General features: G+C 43.3%; 1 protein-coding gene across 1 annotated transcript in view; it reads right to left on the bottom strand.

Moving 5' to 3' along the window:
* The window catches only part of LOC121328631 (rho guanine nucleotide exchange factor 3-like), a 59505-nt gene extending 44677 nt beyond the window's left edge, over window positions 1-14828 (bottom strand). The window contains exons 1-2 of the mRNA XM_041273493.1: window positions 14688-14828; window positions 11333-11395 (exon numbers count right to left, since the gene is read on the bottom strand). Of these exons, the coding sequence (XP_041129427.1) occupies window positions 11333-11395; window positions 14688-14720 (96 nt within the window). The 5' untranslated portion in view covers window positions 14721-14828. The remainder of the gene's footprint in view (window positions 1-11332; window positions 11396-14687) is intronic.
* Window positions 14829-15536: the final 708 nt, after the last annotated feature.

Below are 15536 nucleotides of genomic sequence, written 5' to 3'. Positions count from 1 at the left end.
CTGCTAACTCTACAAGATGAACAACATGCTGATCCAGACCACAAGACAATGTCTGGTCGAAGGTTAGTGGTGGCAATCTCAGGTGGCAAAATAAGCCGTTGACCAACATCTTCCAGCATCTTCCAGTCTCTAGCAGCTTCCAGTTGTCCTGGGCGAGGTTTGGTTTTAACACCTTTTCTTGGGGTTGCTCTCCTGGATGGAGGAATATTGTCTTTTGTGTGTAATGTTTTGATGGAACTGGTGGCAACTTATTGGTCAGGTTACGTTTATCTTCCAATGCTAAGGCCAAACATCGCAGCACCTGGTCATAGCGCTGAGTAAACTGTCCTGGGCTATAAAAAATACATATAAATGAAGTTTGTATTCCATTCCAGTTCATTTTATCTTGTGTACAGATCCTGAGCTTCCAACATACAGCTCGGCTCTAAAGTTAATAAAAATACCAAGACCTTTGAAGTTTCTGAGTGGGATGTTTGTTTTCATGATTGTGAATACATTCAGCTGTGTGCAGTGTCTCTTATTATAACAGAAATCATTCCACTCAGTCTGAACAGACATAACTCTAACCCCAAACTGCACAAGAGGGTTTCAATTATATTCCATCATGAAACTCAATCAAAATGAGCGAGCATTTTGTTCCACGGATAGCATAGCATCAGAACTGATTTCATCAGATTTTATCAGTGTTGATAAACTGAAATAAAGTAAAGCCCTCATCTCCTCCTAGCCTTGTCACTCCTGGAGTACAAAGTAAGTCCTACCAGCATCCACAGCTCTCACCCACACACTGGGAATCAATAACCCATTTCTATCATCCCCAGAACACAATCAGGACAGTAGTTTAATACACTCCCTATTCTCTGCTGCAAGCCCATGGTAGTCAATACTAGCCTGCTTTGACAGACAGTAATGCACATGCAGAGGAAGCATGTGTCTCCCCAATATCACATACAGACACAAAGACAGACAGATTGTGATACTCTTAATACATTAAAGAATGTACTTTACTAGGTGAGCACAGGAGACATTATATAACTGCTAACTTGTTCATCAGTTCAGTACAGAACCAACTAGTCACACAACATTAAATCTTTGAAATCTACAAAGTACGACTCGTTTCAGTTGAGTCCTGCTAGTCGATCAGTGCTCGAAGCACAGCGATACACAGGTAAAAAACAATCCTGCTTTGACCCTGGCTTCACTACACTGTTACTGCTGAGTGGGATTATATGGAGAAGCTTTATAGGACTGCACTCCGGACACTATTTCTTTCCAGTTTCAATCAAATAAACAAACATGTTTTTAATAAATAAACAAGCATGTTTTCTGCGAGAGATATGAACCTGAACCTGATAAAGAATAGCAAACAAAACACATTCCTGAACTTCAAGACACAACCCAGCCTTTAGAGTGCTGACAGCTTCAACAGTGAGCTTCAATGCTCCTTTATTTTCACAGCACTAACAAAAAACAGACTTCAATAAGTTAATGCAAGCTACATTTTCAGAATATTTCAAAGACAGGCAGCTTCAAATACATTTTCTTTTACATGTTGCTGGTGTTTGCAATCGTTCGTATTGCAATTACTCAAATACTATATTTAGGTGCTCCAATCCCATGACCAAGCCAATTGCCTCTTTAACACCCAGGAGCTCAAGAGGAGATGTCAATGAGTTACCTTCCTCTGGGGAACACAGACCAGCCCTGCAGGCATCTATGTGAGCTCACCAGGCCCTGTCCAGTGAGATACCTTCCTCTGTGGGACACCAGCCAGCCCCGCAGGCATCTATGTGAGCTCACCAGGGGCCCGTTTCATAAAAACAATTTGCAAGGAATCACTGCCTCAGGTTTTCAGCAGCCGCAAGTAGCAATTTCCAGTGCAGATCCTGTTTTAGGACATACCATGGCGCTCATACTACTAGCTCGCTGTGAAACTCTACGCTGTATTGAACGGTTTTCTCAGGTAAAACATTCTAATGACAATATGAACTTGTCTCTGCATTTTATAACCCTCACCGACCCCACCACCACACACCACACACAGTATACTTTTATTTTTTTTTAAAGGTTTAAATAATTACAAAACAAAATGATGTATTAATGACCTGTGACCCAAAGTTATATGGGTGGAAAATAACATCAACTGAGGCAAGGTCAAGTTGTAAAAACAAACACTTTTTATTTGTTAAATACAATCATACACCAAAAGTCCTGATTTTTTCAGTATGATAGCATTATTGGGAAGATTGCATTGCTTTAAACTGGCGGCAATGTCGTGCAGCAATTATTACATGAATAATAATAATAATAATAATAATAATACAAACAAAATTAAATGTGTACAATAAGTAAGTCAAATAACACAGAAACGTAATACAAATAAATAAAATGGACCAAACTCAAGTGACAAAAATAGTGACAATCAATCCTTCTCACTAGATAAAATCTAAAAGAAACCCGCCAGATGCCCAAATAACGAAGCTTTGCTGCAACAGCCACCTGCATGTTATTACCTGCCCCACATGTTTAAATAGTGAGGCTAAACGCAGCTTGATTATATCAGGCATGCCACTAAAGACTAATATGTGTCAAGGTAGAGAGTGTGCTGAGCTGGCTGTATACGCTTTGTCCAAAAGACCATTTTCAGTAAGTTTTAAGAAAAGTAAAAACAGATCAGTACACTATGTCTTTAAATACGTTTGGTACACATCGTTAATTTTTTTTTTTCTACAAAGCTGAAGGGCTTTCCTTATGTATGTATAGAACTTCAAAGTACAGCCTGGCACTTTTCACAGCTCCAGATGTCTGTCTACAGTGAGGTATTTTGGTTTTCCTCAATCAACGTTAAAGCTTTTTCATCTCCCTTCATCTTTTCATCTTTTAATTTCGTTCTGTTCGCTAGATCTATCAATTTCTGCTGCTGTTCTTTGCTCCTCCCCAACAGTGTTTACTACAGCAGTGTTCATTTGCAACTTCTTTTTTCTTCATCAGTAAAACTTCCAGAAAACTTGCCAAATAGAACGGATTTGTGTCGACCAGCCCCATTTCAAAAATTGTAATTTTTTTTTTGTTCTTAAAAAAATCCTTTCCTTTGCAACCCTACTATTGTGTATTTACCTAATCTGTCATTGTGCCTTAAAATGGATTACCGAGTTAGTGATTTGACTCACTGCAGATCGCAAAAGAGTGAGTGCAAGCGACGGCACTTGCAAAGTGCTTTATGAAACGCACGCAGTGCCGACCTCTGTGTCCTCACAACCTCATCAATCGCAGACTTCTATGAAACGGGTCCCGTGCCCCTATCCAGTGAGTTACCGGCCTCTGGGGGGGGACGGGTCAGCCCTGCAGGCGTCTGCGTGAGCTCACCAGGCCCCTGTCCAGTGAGTTACCGGCCTCTGGGGGGGACGGGTCAGCCCTGCAGCCGTCTGCGTGAGCTCACCAGGCCCCTGTCCAGTGAGTTACCGGCCTCTGGGGGGGACGGGTCAGCCCTGCAGGCGTCTGCGTGAGCTCACCAGGCCCCTGTCCAGTGAGTTACCTGCGTGAGCTCACCAGGCCCCTGTCCAGTGAGTTACCGGCCTCTGGGGGGGACAGGTCAGCCCTGCAGCCGTCTGCGTGAGCTCACCAGGCCCCTGTCCAGTGAGTTACCGGCCTCTGGGGGGGATGGGTCAGCCCTGCAGCCGTCTGCGTGAGCTCACCAGGCCCCTGTCCAGTGAGTTACCGGCCTCTGGGGGGGACGGGTCAGCCCTGCAGCCGTCTGCGTGAGCTCACCAGGCCCCTGTCCAGTGAGTTACCGGCCTCTGGGGGGGAAGGGTCAGCCCTGCAGGCGTCTGCGTGAGCTCACCAGGCCCCTGTCCAGTGAGTTACCTGTTCAGTATTATCATTTTTCTTTTTTATATGTATTGCAACTTTTGTATTGAGTTTATTATTAATTAATAATAATACACTAAATAATTAATTCTGTAGATTGTCGTTAAAAACAAATGTACGTTTTGCCATTTTTCTTTCTTTTATTCACTGCGTCAGGATGGCTCTGCTTATAGACACTGTTGATGTGGTTTAACATGGTGGATATGGATGCTTACACGTTCTCGCTGCTCTGCCTCTGCCTAGTATCTGGGCTAAATCCTGCCAGAACTGAACAGCTACAAAATGACTGTATTACACAACTGTAGATTCACATTGAATATAAACTAAATGAAAATGCATGGCGCACTAAGGAATAAGCATGCATGTCTGTGTTAATCACTTTGTAAAAATAATGTTCTTGATTACCCTAGCACCTTTTTTTATTTTGAGAAAAAGGTCTGGGCAGCAGGACCTTTGATGTTAAACTGGGACTGTCCAAGCTAAACCAGGACATCTGCTCATCCTAGCACTGAGAAACAGTCCCAGACAGTGCTGACTGCCTAACTCTCTATGTTGTCAGATAGGAATTTCTGAGTATGTGAAAGGACTGATCTTTGCCTTCAATTTCCACTTCTCACCTGAAGAAGACTGCTGTGGTCTTGAAATGCTAAAGGTATAGATTTTTTTTAAACTATAACATTTTATGCTTTTGCAATCTATATTTAATCTTAAATGTAAGTGGGGGTTTTGACTGGTTTGAAAAAAACAAATTGGCTACTTTTTGGGGTGTTACAAATACAAACATTAAATACAGGCCGCTTCTCAGAGACTCTAAAGTGTACCATCACAACTGGTATGCAGGGAGTCGTACAAAGACCCATTTGATTTTCCCCCGGAAGAGAGATTACTTCATTGGTGCCCAGCACCAACATTAGAGCGGTCAGGTGCCACATAAGCATTTTGATAACAATCAGTAAAGATTCTTAAGTTAATTCTTAAGTCAATGTTCTGCTTGTAGAGAAATATAGCAGAACAATGTTCTGGCTCCACTACAACAGTGGTGAAGTTAATGACATCAGAGAACCACTCCACTATATCATTGTGTTTAATGATTGCTGAGCTTGTGCTAGCTGGGGAATTGCATAAGCACTGTCCACTCCAAAAGGCAAACAAGAGAGGTGGCACATAACAGAATACCTTGAAACCATCCTTTCTAAAACAGCTCTTCCAAAACCATCAAGATTATTGTTTGTTTCAAGTGTGACAGACAGACAGGGTGCCTTAAAAAACTGATTCGGACACTGCCAAAAACACACAGTCTAAACTGTGTCATCACCAATGTATTTTCTAGCTATATGTGAAGCTGCAAGTGTCACCTCCATACAGAGGGTGCAGCACCTCCATACAGAGGGTGAGGTATCTCTATACAGAGGGTTGGGCACCTCCATTCAGAGGTAGGGGAACCTCCATATAAAGGGAGGAGCATCCTCCATACAGAGGGTGAGGCACCTCCCTGTACCCCAGACTCTGATGCTGTCAATGGCTTGGATAAGCAGCTCCCTTGATATTTGTGAAGCCCTGAAGTGTGACACACAGAACAGTAGATATGCAGAGATGCCAGCTGCTACAATCTGGCTGCAGCAGCTACCATATTGGAGAAAGGTGTTAAGCTACGATTGTAATTTAAAAATAACTAAATGAAGGCTACTCCATGAACATTCAGAGTTCTTTTTATATCACTTATAGATTTTCCTGTTAATTTTTCTTAAATAATTATATTTCTCTAAATATGCATTTCCGCAGTTTACAGTTGTATAATGGCATTATTTTCTAACCAGCTCTCTAAAGCTTGGTACTAATAGTCATGTTACTGAGCATGATTATCCGTCTTGCACACTGCAGTGGAAATGGGACCCCCCTCCCTCTACCTTAACATCCCGGTTGGCTTGTCAGAAATGCAAGGTGTCTGAGTGATACTGGTACTCATGTCTGTAAAACCATCCGGCAGGACTATGTAACCCACATGGATAACTTACAAGGAAACCCAGGCAATATGCAAGAACTGCTGTTCAGCATATGCTGTAGGTGTGACTTGTATTAGTGATGGAGATACTTCAGTGATAAAGCCAGACAGAGACACTTTGCACGCAGTTTATCGTTGAGCAAAATCTTCCGGTTGCAGTTGCCGGTCATTTCAGTCCTCTCTGTGCAGAGCTGCATTTCCCAGAAATTGGCAGTTTAAAAAAATAAAACTTTGACAAAACTAACAAGAAACATAAACAACTTAATCAGCAGCAGCTCTGTGGCACTGAAAATAGCATTCCTCACTCATCCTTGATATTCTACTGTACATTGTAAGTACATTACACCATTGATTAATGAAGAGTAATGCAAAACTGCTGTTTGGAAGTTGTGCAACCACATTACTTTTTTTTAAGTGTGATCCTCTAAGCCCAAAGCACATGCCCAAGCAAGCACCACTTGACCTGCCTCGAGGGCATTGCAGGCTCAACCCTCAACAGACTTTTACATAAATGTGCTTCCAGTCTGTCTGTGTATATGCATTTCAGTGAATGTTTTAAGATTATGTTGTTTTAGGAGGATTTGGCCTTCCATAATTGCTGTTGTGTGATTATGTTTAAAAGATTGCTTGTGCCCCTTTAGCAAAGCTTCGTGAACGTGCCTCATTAATTCATGCTTGTGTAGATGGGTTCTGGTTTCTACACAGTGTAGATGGGTTCTGGTTTCTATACAGTGCAGATGGGTTTTGGTTTCTACGCAGTGTAGATGGGTTTTGGTTTCTACACAGTGTTTATGGCCTGGTCCATGTACAGATACTGCAGTACCACCCAAACACTAGTTTCCAACAGTATACAGCAGTACATGCTATAGCAAGCCGTGTGTTTTTGAACAGTACTACAGGACTTATGATTCATTTTAAAATAAAAAATAAGTAATTGTAACCCTACAAAAAATTGGTGCAGTTGATACATGTAAGTTCTAATAGAGGCCTGGCTGGTATTATGTTGTTCTATAATCCTCATCTTATATTACTCCAGGAAGGAGAATCAGCGATATGATTGAATGCAATGAGTAGTGATTGATGCAATATAACATATGATTTAATGAGGATAATAAAGTTGTCCGGAGACTCTGTCCAGGGTGCACGGCTGCTACCCGCATTGCCGGCCAGCCAGGTGAATACACAGACGTTATCATGCAATCCTGGTGCCGCAGAGAGAGAGTGGTTATGGGCCACCTTCCCCCAAAAGACAAAGCCGTCAAGCCATGAGTGGTACAATAGATTAAAATAAATGAATAAACAAAGTCCGAGAATGCACTGCCAATATGAAATGATAATGAAGGTAAGCAACTGAACACAGGGCCCGCCCCCCGGAGCGCGACTTCACTGAAAGACGAACCCAGCCTCTCCAGCCTGAGCATGCACCCTGCAGACTGAAACAAACCACTCAGCACTCATGTAAGGAAAAAAAACTACTTATTTTTTTTTTTTTTTTAATTTCAATGGTAGGAGGAAACCTTAGGGAATCCATGGCTGAGGGTAGCCCTTCCTCCAGTCTCTAAAATGGTCGTCTCCGAGTTTTGGCATCTCCGCCTGCCTATGCAGTGATTGAGAGGCCAAAACAAAAAGAAGCAACATGAATACAGCCACACAGAGTTTGTATGCCGGTGCTTGGAAATGCGTTGATTAGTAGGCGGATTCTCCTTCTGGAAATACAACCAAGTTTACAATTCTGCCTACATGAAGCCCAGATCCTGATTTATTGGCACAGCCTGATCATATATCTGATTGCAATACTAGACAGGCGATGGTTCACAGACAGCGTGCTACATAAATGTGTGTTGAGTGACAGAAATGCATGGAGGAAACACGATGAGCAGTGCTCATTGAGGAGGATCATCAGAATGACTATCAATCATACAGACAGCTGTACACAAGCTGCAGCAACAAGATGTTTCAACTCAACAGAACAAAATATTTAAAGAAATGACACAACATTGACTCAAAACATCTAATGTTGTATTATTTGACTCCAAATTCCAAACCCAGTGTTTTCACACACTTCTACTCCCTGTCTTCACAGAACAGTATATATGTTCCGATCAGTGTGCTTCCCACCACCCTGGAATACTTAAATAAATCTAGCATGTAGTTGTATTTCAGGATTTTGATTTCAGAACCTATTTCAGCTGGGACTGACAGGGAAGTGAATGTTCCCCGCCCTGAAGTCTTGTCCAGTAGTTTATCTTGTTTTCTCCAGTTCAAGTTGTTCCTCTGTTCTCAGGAAGTGAAGGAAATGTTTTTGGGCAGCAGTATTTGGCTTTGAGTGCAGAGTTCTCTCACAGGCCACAGTGTGCAAGGAGAGAAAGTGGACTGTGAGTGCAGAGCTCTCTCATAGGGCTGCAGTGTGCAAGGAGAAAGAGTGGACTGTGAGTGCAGAGCTCTCTCACAGGGCTGCATTGTGTGAGGACAGAGAGTGGACTGTGAGTGCAGAGCTCTCTCACAGGGCTGCAGTGTGCAAGGAGAAAGAGTGGACTGTGAATGCTGAGCTCTCTCAGAGGGCTGCAGTGTGACCAGCTAGCTAGCCATGCAGTTTTTGTTATGAGCATGGAGAGGGGCATCTCTGCACTCTGGCAGCCCCCTGCACTCTGTGATTCCCCCCTTGCACTCTGTGATTCCACCCTGCACTCTGTGCCCCCACCCCTGCACTGTTTCCCCCTGCACTGTGTGTTCCCTCCCCTGCACTCTGTGTTTCCCCCTCCCCTGCACTCTGTGTTTACCCCATGCACTCTGAGTTCCCCCCCTGCACTGGCAGCCCCCCCTGCACTCTGTGTTCCACCCCCCATGCACTCTGTGTTTCCTCCCTTCACTCTGTGTTTCCCCCCTGCACTCTGTTTCTCCCCTTCACTCTGTGTTTCCCCCCTGCACTCTGTTTCTCCCCTGCACTCTGTGTTTCCCCCCCTACACTCTGAGTTCCCCCCTGCACTCTGTGATTTCCTCCCTGCACTCTGTGTTTTCCCCCCTGCACTCTGTGTTTCCCCCTGCACTCTGTGTTTTCCCCCTGTACTCTTTGTTCCCCCCCCCCTACATCTGTGTTTCCCCCCCTGCACTCTGTGTTCCCCCCTGCACTCTGTGTTTCCCCCCTGCACTCTGTGTTTCCCCCCTTGCACTCTGTGTTCCCCCCCTGCACTCTGTGTTTCTCCCCTGCACTCTGTGTTTCCACCCTGCACTCTGTGTTTTCCCCCCTGCACTCTGTGATTCCCTCCCTGCATTCTGTGTTTCTCCCCTGCACTCTTTGTTTCCCCCCTGCACTCTGTGTTCCCCCCTGCACACTGTGTTTCTCAGCTGCACTCTGTGTTTCCCCCCATGCACTCTGTGTTTCTCCTCTGCACTCTGTGTTTCTCCCCTGCACTCTGTGTTTCCCCCCTGCACTCTGTGTTTCTTTGCATTCTCTGAGGTGACATTTACGAGTTTGACTTGTTCTTTGCCAGGTCTAATGAAATGCAATCCTCGGAATGCATTTGCCTTTATCAGCTCTCAACTACATAGCTGACAAGATGTTATTTGGATCTTGCTTTTCTGAAAAGGTTATATCAGTCATGAAATTCTTGGGAATGGCTACTGTGGTGTGATGTGTGCACTGCAGCCAGAGGCAGACTGCTTATGGGAGATGCCAGTTTCCTAACGGTAAGAGGGGGGTGGGGGGTGTCCAGGGCAGCCAGCGAGGCACTGATAGGATGTGGCAAAGAGGTGTAGAACTGAGATGCAGATTTATTTTATCGGCAGAAGTTGTTAACATACACCAGTGCGACTGCTTTACTTTTCAGGTCTCAGAACAATGGAGCATTACCTTTTGCTTGCTGTGCTCATTTTTTACACTGAACAGATAATTCTGCACGTAGCTACATATGTGGTTCAACTGCAGTATTCAGTGTTCCTGAATTTGGAAGAACTAAAGAACTCAAATAGTAAGATCAGGAAAGATGAAAAAAGTGAGATTAATCTGCACTGAAATTGTGTTACTCGACAGCCCTTGTTTAAATTGTGTTACTGACAGCTCTTGTTTAAGTTCTGTTACTGACAGCTCTTGTTTAAATTGTCCTGGAGAGACATGTGACAAGCCCTGAATGTCGTCAGTTTGCGGCTTGTAAAAAGTTTGCCATGATTATTGGAAATGCTTATTTTCACATGTTCTTTGGTGCTCAACTACCTGTTATTCCCAGCTCACTAAATATAGATCCCTGAATAGACAACTGTCTCTTAAAATACATGCAAAACATTTTAATTAAATATCCTGCAGAATCTTAAAGAAGGTACCCCAAATATATACAATTCACTGCAGAATGACCTTGTAGGACAACTGTTTTTTTTTTATTTTGCCACAAACATGTTTCTGCAATAGTGACTGAAGGATGAGCACGGCAGCACCCCACAGACATACAGGGAGCAGCAGACAGAGATCCAGCATCCCCCGAGGGGTGAGCATGGCAGCACCCCACAGACATACAGGGAGCAGCAGACAGAGATCCAGCATCCCCCGAGGGGTGAGCATGGCAGCACCCCACAGACACACAGGGAGCAGACAGAGACCCAGCATCACCCCACAGACACACAGGGAGCAGACAGAGACCCAACGTCACCCCACAGACACACAGGGAGCAGACAGAGACCCAGCATCACCCCACAGACACACAGGGAGCAGGGTAGCAGGACTGTACATGAGGAGTCTGCAAGTCAGGAGTGAGAGGAGGAGGTGGACTGAAACATAGCTGTCAGGCATAACCAGGGCTCTCAAATCCATCTTATTATCACTTATCCCTGCCCGTACCCCAACTGAGGGGCCAGACTCGAACCCAGGCCTCCACAAGGAAAAGGCAACACTGTCTGGCTGCCCCCTTTTAAAACTTTACCAAAGTAATTCTGCACGGTCATTTTGCAGTTTTCTCCCCATGCTTTGTCCATGGATAGTCTCTGCATTTACCATAGTTTACCATTTTGTTTTTATATGCTTTATCATATATCTCTGTGATTCACAATGCATACCCATGCTTTAACTGTGCTTTATTACACTTTTGCTGTGCTTTTATTGTGAGAAACTTTTACAATCACCAGTTCACATTGTTTCAATGCAACTATGAAAGTGATGTTGAATGAATGCTGTACACCAGTGATGCTCATACTGCAAGTGACCCCTTGGGAACAAATGTGTGACTCCTTGAATCTAACTGAACTCGACCCTTGCTGTTCTAACTAGTTTCTACTCGTCCCGGTATAATATTCAGTCTACAGATCTGAAGCGCTGGGGACCGCATGACTGCTGAAGGGTTTGATGCAAGATGACTTTTGTAATAGGAGGGAACGCGTGACCTGAGTGCGATGTTAGGTGTGTGTGTGTTGTGCAGGTGTGGCCTGTGACAGAGCTCCACACGTGTGTATTGCAGGAAGGACCCCGCTGTGACTCACCTGGGTGTCCAGGCTGCAGAGGCTGAAGGAGTCTTCATCTCTCTTGCTCTGCTTCCGCTTCCTCTGCAAGAAAACAAGAGAGCAGACATTCAGAATCACTGGAGAACACACAGCCTTATTAACAAGACTTCTACTCAGAAACAATTCCGCTCACTAGAGAACACACAGCCTTATTGACAAGACTTCTGCTTGTATTCCTATTGAAATTGCTCCTAGTTGCTAAGTGTTTGAGCATGTTACAGAGTAAATGCAGAACACTACATAATAAATCAATGCAGAATGACTCTTTACCCTACTTGTTTTCTAAATACATGGCTCCCTGAGAGATAATTCACTGTTAGGCCATGTTGACAGTATATTGTCCTGAGATATACTTTACTGTATAAGAGCCCTTTTTCATGTTTATTTTTTCATTTTTGTGTGTTTCAAAGAAAAATAAAATATTATACAGAGCAAGCTGTCTCACACAGGAGTCACAGCACCTTCAATACAATCTCTTCACAAGCCATGCAGAATGACCGGGTGTAATATTCATAATCCATTTGCAAGGAAAACCATGTTATTTGTGTACACTAAGGAAAGCACCAGCTGAAACTTGTGTCTACCTGATTTCTTTTTAAAATAGTTTTACCTTTAGATATTTAGTAAGCAAGGGTGGGATAAAACAGGCAAAAAATCAATACCCCAGCCCAGTGAAGCTGCACTGCACATACAGTGGCTCTCAAAAGTATTCACCCCCCCCTTGGACTTTTCCACATTTTATTGTGTTACAACATGGAATCAAAATTGAGTTTTTGCCACTGATCAACACAAAACAAGTCCATAATGTCAAAGAGAAAAATTTAATCTACAAATTGTTCTAAATTAATTACAAATACAAAACAGAAAATAATTGATTGCATAAGTAGTCACCCCCTTGAGTCAATATTTGGTAGAGGCACCTTTGGCAGCAATTACAGCCATGAGTCTATTTGGATAAGTCTCTACCAGCTTTGCACATCTGGACACTGCAATGTTTGCCCATTTGCAAAATTGCTCAAGCTCCGTCAAGTTGGATGGGGACCTTTGGTGAACAGCAATTTTCAACTCTTTTCACATATTCTCAATTGGATTGCGGTCCGGGCTTTGACTGGGCCACTCCGGGACATTGACCTTTTTGTTTTTAAGCCACACCAGTGTGGCTTTGGCTGTATGTTTGCGGTCACTGTCCTGTTGGAAGATAAATCTTCTCCCAAGTCCCAGGTCTCTTGCAGGCTTCAGCAGGTTTTCCTCCAGGATTTCTCTGTACTTTGCTGCATCCATTTTGCCCTCTATCTTCACGACCTTTCCAGGCCCTAAGGCAGAGAAGCATCCCCATAGCATGATGCTGCCACCACCATGCTTCACAGTAGGGATGGTGTTCTCAAGATGATGTGCGGTGTTAGGCTTGAGCCAAACATAGTGCTTAGCTTTGAGGCCAAAAAGCTCTATTTTGGTCTCATCAGACCATAGAATCTTCTTCCACTTGGTCTCAGAGTCTCTCACATGCCTTCTGGCAAACTCTAGCCGAGATTTGATATGAGTTTTTTTCAACATTGGCTTTCTTTTTGCCACTCTCCCATAAAGGCTAGTTTTGTGAAGAATCTGGGCTTTTGTTGCCATATGCAGTGTCTCCCAGCTCAGCCGTGAAAGACTGTAACTCCATAGGCCTCTTTGTGGCCTCCCTGACTAGTGCCCTTCTCACCCAGATACTCAGTTTTTGAGGATAGCATGTTCTAGACAGATTCACAGTTGTGCAATGTTGGGTAATGTTTGATTAAGGGGTCTATATAATGATCTTAACAGTCGTGGCTTTTAAAATCATTGGGCCAAATAGACGCGAGTTTCTGACTTGAGAAAAAGTTGTGCCTGCGAGTGAAAGTAAAACGGGAGCTGCAGAAAAACAATCCCTGTAAAAGTGCGTAATTTGCAAACCAGCGAAAATACTATTGAAATACTATTAACTCCTATCAAGAGGGAGCTCATAGCTCACTAAGTTTAGTTTAAATTAACTTTAATTCTATTTATTCAGAGCGGTGCGTTTGTTGTACTGTATTTTGTATTGTAAGTAGTAATCATACCAAGTGGAAAACACCAGCTGTATTAATCCAGAGATAACGGGTGACGGCACTTAGACCTGATACTGTTTACATCTTTCAAATAGACCCCTATTTGTACACCATGTTGTTTCTGTATAAATCCCTTTAGTAGTTTCTGTTTGCATTGTTAGTGTGAGCGAGGGAGCCTGCAGCACCGCTGATGGTTATATACGTGTGGTTGTCTGTTTGTATGAAAGCTTGTTCAAGATTAAAATACAACTAATCTTGTAGAAACACTGCTGACGCGTAAAAAAAAACTTTAAGGCCCTATTTCATACAAAGTCCAGTACAAAGTCAAAGGAATAACCCCATTGTAACTGCAGGAAACAGCACTGGGATTACATTGTAATCTGACAGGAATAACCCCACTGTAACTTCATGATACTAGCAGGAAACAGCACTGGGATTACATTGTAATCTGACAGGAATAACCCCACTGTAACTGCAGGAAACAGCACTGGGATTACATTGTAATCTGACAGGAATAACCCCATTGTAACTGTATAACACTAGCAGGAAACAGCACTGGGATTACAATGTAATATGGGGCCTCTAACAGCGGATTTTAAAAAGTCCAAATCACAAAATAAATGACAGCTGTGATAAAGAAGAGTGGTTTTGGATGATATATGCAGTGTTGTTGAATGTCATGGACGATATATGCAGTGTTATTAAATGCTAGCTATTAGTGATCACATGACTGTGCAGAGACTTTTACACTACCCTCAACTGGGATCACTTTCGCCTCGTGCCTCACAACACACCGAGGGTGCATAGTTACTACATACAGTAACTCCTGTACACCCTGTCTTGTCATTGATTACTTAGTATTACATAATTGCATTGACAGATTAAATGGTTGGAGTTTTTTTGTTTGTTTTGTTTTTTGCTAGACTTGCGTAAAAATATGAGTATGATTAGCCTGGAAGAAGTTTTATTATTTTAAAAAGTGGTTCAAATTTGAGCAAAAGTAAATCTGCCCGTATTACGGACCACAGTAAATCAATGCTATGCCCCCTGGAGTGCACTGCAAGAATTGCAGTTTACATTGAACAAATACAATCTTTGTTGAATCATGTTTACAGCTAAATTACATTTAAACATTGATACCGTCAAAAATAAAACAGGTTCAGAATCCATAGCCTTTATTAGACTTGCATTTTTAATCTCAGAAACAATCATCGCTTACAAAGCAAGCACACGACAGATTACAGTCATCAGTAAAGTGCCGCACTCACCCAAGGATGCACGAAGAGGCAGCACCACACCATGAGGATTCCCAAATTTCCACCAGCCTAGATTTGTGTTCTTGGGCACCTCAGCCCATAAGGTAACCTCTCTACTAGGATCTGCTTCTGCTGCTGCAAGCTTGTGCAGGCTTCCTTCTCTGCCTGTACTTCACTCCTCAGCCCCATTAAACAACAGGATGTGAAGAAGGGAAGCTCATGTCACAGTGCCGCGGTGTGAGTGTGCAGGGACTGCACCTCTATGCACACGCTCACAGCTCTGCGGTCTGCGGTGTCTGACTGAGCACAGTTGTGCAAGGTTCTTCTTCTGATGCAGCTGCCAGTACCCACAGAACAAGCTTCTACCGACACGGTTTTCAAAAAATAAGAACAGTGCTTTTTCAAACCTGACCTAGATTGCTGACTGAAATACCTCATATGTTGTTACTCATTACTTTCAAACCTTTTAAACTACACAGAAATTCATAGGACCAGATTTATTGAGCATGTTTCATTTCTACTAATGTTTAAACTGTAGCATTTCAGATGTCTGCATTAATGTAAAATGAACAGATAGAGTGAGAAGGAGAGATGAGATCAAACCCATTTTGGAGTAATGGAAGAGTCACACAGTTGTAGCACATTTCTGCTAGAGAGGGGAGCTGCTAAAGGATGGGCTACTAAGCTGTGCAGGTCTTCACTTTCAGAGGACCTGCTCTTGTAGAAGTGCAATGCTGGTGTTTTTGCTGTGGTTTTGGTTTGATTTGCTCCAGTATGGGTCATGTCAAGAACTTGTTTCCACTTCAGAAGTATCACCCAGCTAGCCGAGTGGAATAGAACCCCCAGGAGCTCAATCTGTGC

The sequence above is a fragment of the Polyodon spathula genome, chromosome 16 (genome assembly GCF_017654505.1).
Source record: "Polyodon spathula isolate WHYD16114869_AA chromosome 16, ASM1765450v1, whole genome shotgun sequence".
Classification (NCBI taxonomy): domain Eukaryota; kingdom Metazoa; phylum Chordata; class Actinopteri; order Acipenseriformes; family Polyodontidae; genus Polyodon; species Polyodon spathula.
Note: the sequence above shows the minus strand (reverse complement) of the source record. Positions and strands in the feature narration are given on the sequence as shown.